This window comes from Bison bison, unplaced genomic scaffold (assembly GCF_000754665.1).
Source record: "Bison bison bison isolate TAMUID 2011002044 unplaced genomic scaffold, Bison_UMD1.0 scf7180017864471, whole genome shotgun sequence".
In the NCBI taxonomy this organism is placed as follows: domain Eukaryota; kingdom Metazoa; phylum Chordata; class Mammalia; order Artiodactyla; family Bovidae; genus Bison; species Bison bison.
In genome coordinates, this window is record NW_011495032.1 from 41,168,232 (window position 1) to 41,169,165 (window position 934).

Sequence of the window (934 nt, forward strand, 5' to 3'; positions counted from 1 at the left end):
ATGGAGTTTAATTTTTGCAACAACAATGTATTAGTATATTGTTTGCATAATAAGAAAATAGTAATATGTGATAGTAATCTAATATTAAATAAAATACTTGAATAAAACATGTGCTTATAATTATTGCATCTTGGGTTGGGTCAGTTCAATTCAGTTCAGTCGCTCAGTCGTGTCCGACTCTTTGCGACCCCATGAACCGCAGCATGCCAGGCCTCCCTGTCCACCACCAACTCCCGTAGTTTAACCAAACGCATGGCCATTGATTCGGTGATGCCATCCTACCATCTCATCCTCTGTCGTCCCCTTCTCCTCCTGCCCACAATCTTTCCCAGCATTAGTGTCTTTTCAAACGAGTCAACTCTTTGGATCAGGTGGCCAAAGTATTGGAGTTTCAGCTTCAACATCAGTCCTTCCAGCGAACACCCAGGACTGATCTTTAGAATGGACTGGTTGGGCGCTCTAGGGCTGCGCCGCCGTCCGCTTGCCCGCAGCTGCGCGGGCCCAGGCGCCCAGACGGCTGCCTGTGGGGCCCAGCGCGCCGGGGCCTTCATTAGTTCGCCCCGCGTGCGGAGAAGCTAAAATCTAAAAAAAAAAAAAAAAAAGAATGGACTGGTTGGATTTCCTTGCAGTCCAGGGGACTCTCAAGAGTATTCTCCAACACCACAGTTCAAAAGCATCAATTCTTTGGCACTCAGCTTTCTTTATCGTCCCACTCTCACACCCATACATGACTACTGGAAAAATCATAGCCTTAACTAGACAGGCCTTTATCGACAAAGTAATGTCTCTGCTTTTTAATATGCTGTCTAGGTTAGTCATAGCTTTCCTTCCAAGGAGTAAGCGTCTTTTAATTTCATGGCTGCAATCACCATCTGCAGTGATTTTGGAGCCCCCCAAAATAAAGTCAGCCACTATTTCCACTGTTTTCCCATCT

General features: G+C 45.9%; 1 protein-coding gene across 1 annotated transcript in view; it reads right to left on the bottom strand.

Moving 5' to 3' along the window:
• Window positions 1-459: 459 nt before the first annotated feature.
• The window catches only part of FEV (FEV (ETS oncogene family)), a 25,393-nt gene continuing 24,918 nt past the window's right edge, over window positions 460-934 (bottom strand). Inside the window, exon 5 of the mRNA XM_010861292.1 lies at window positions 460-582. Within this exon, the coding sequence (XP_010859594.1) occupies window positions 460-582 (123 nt within the window). The remainder of the gene's footprint in view (window positions 583-934) is intronic.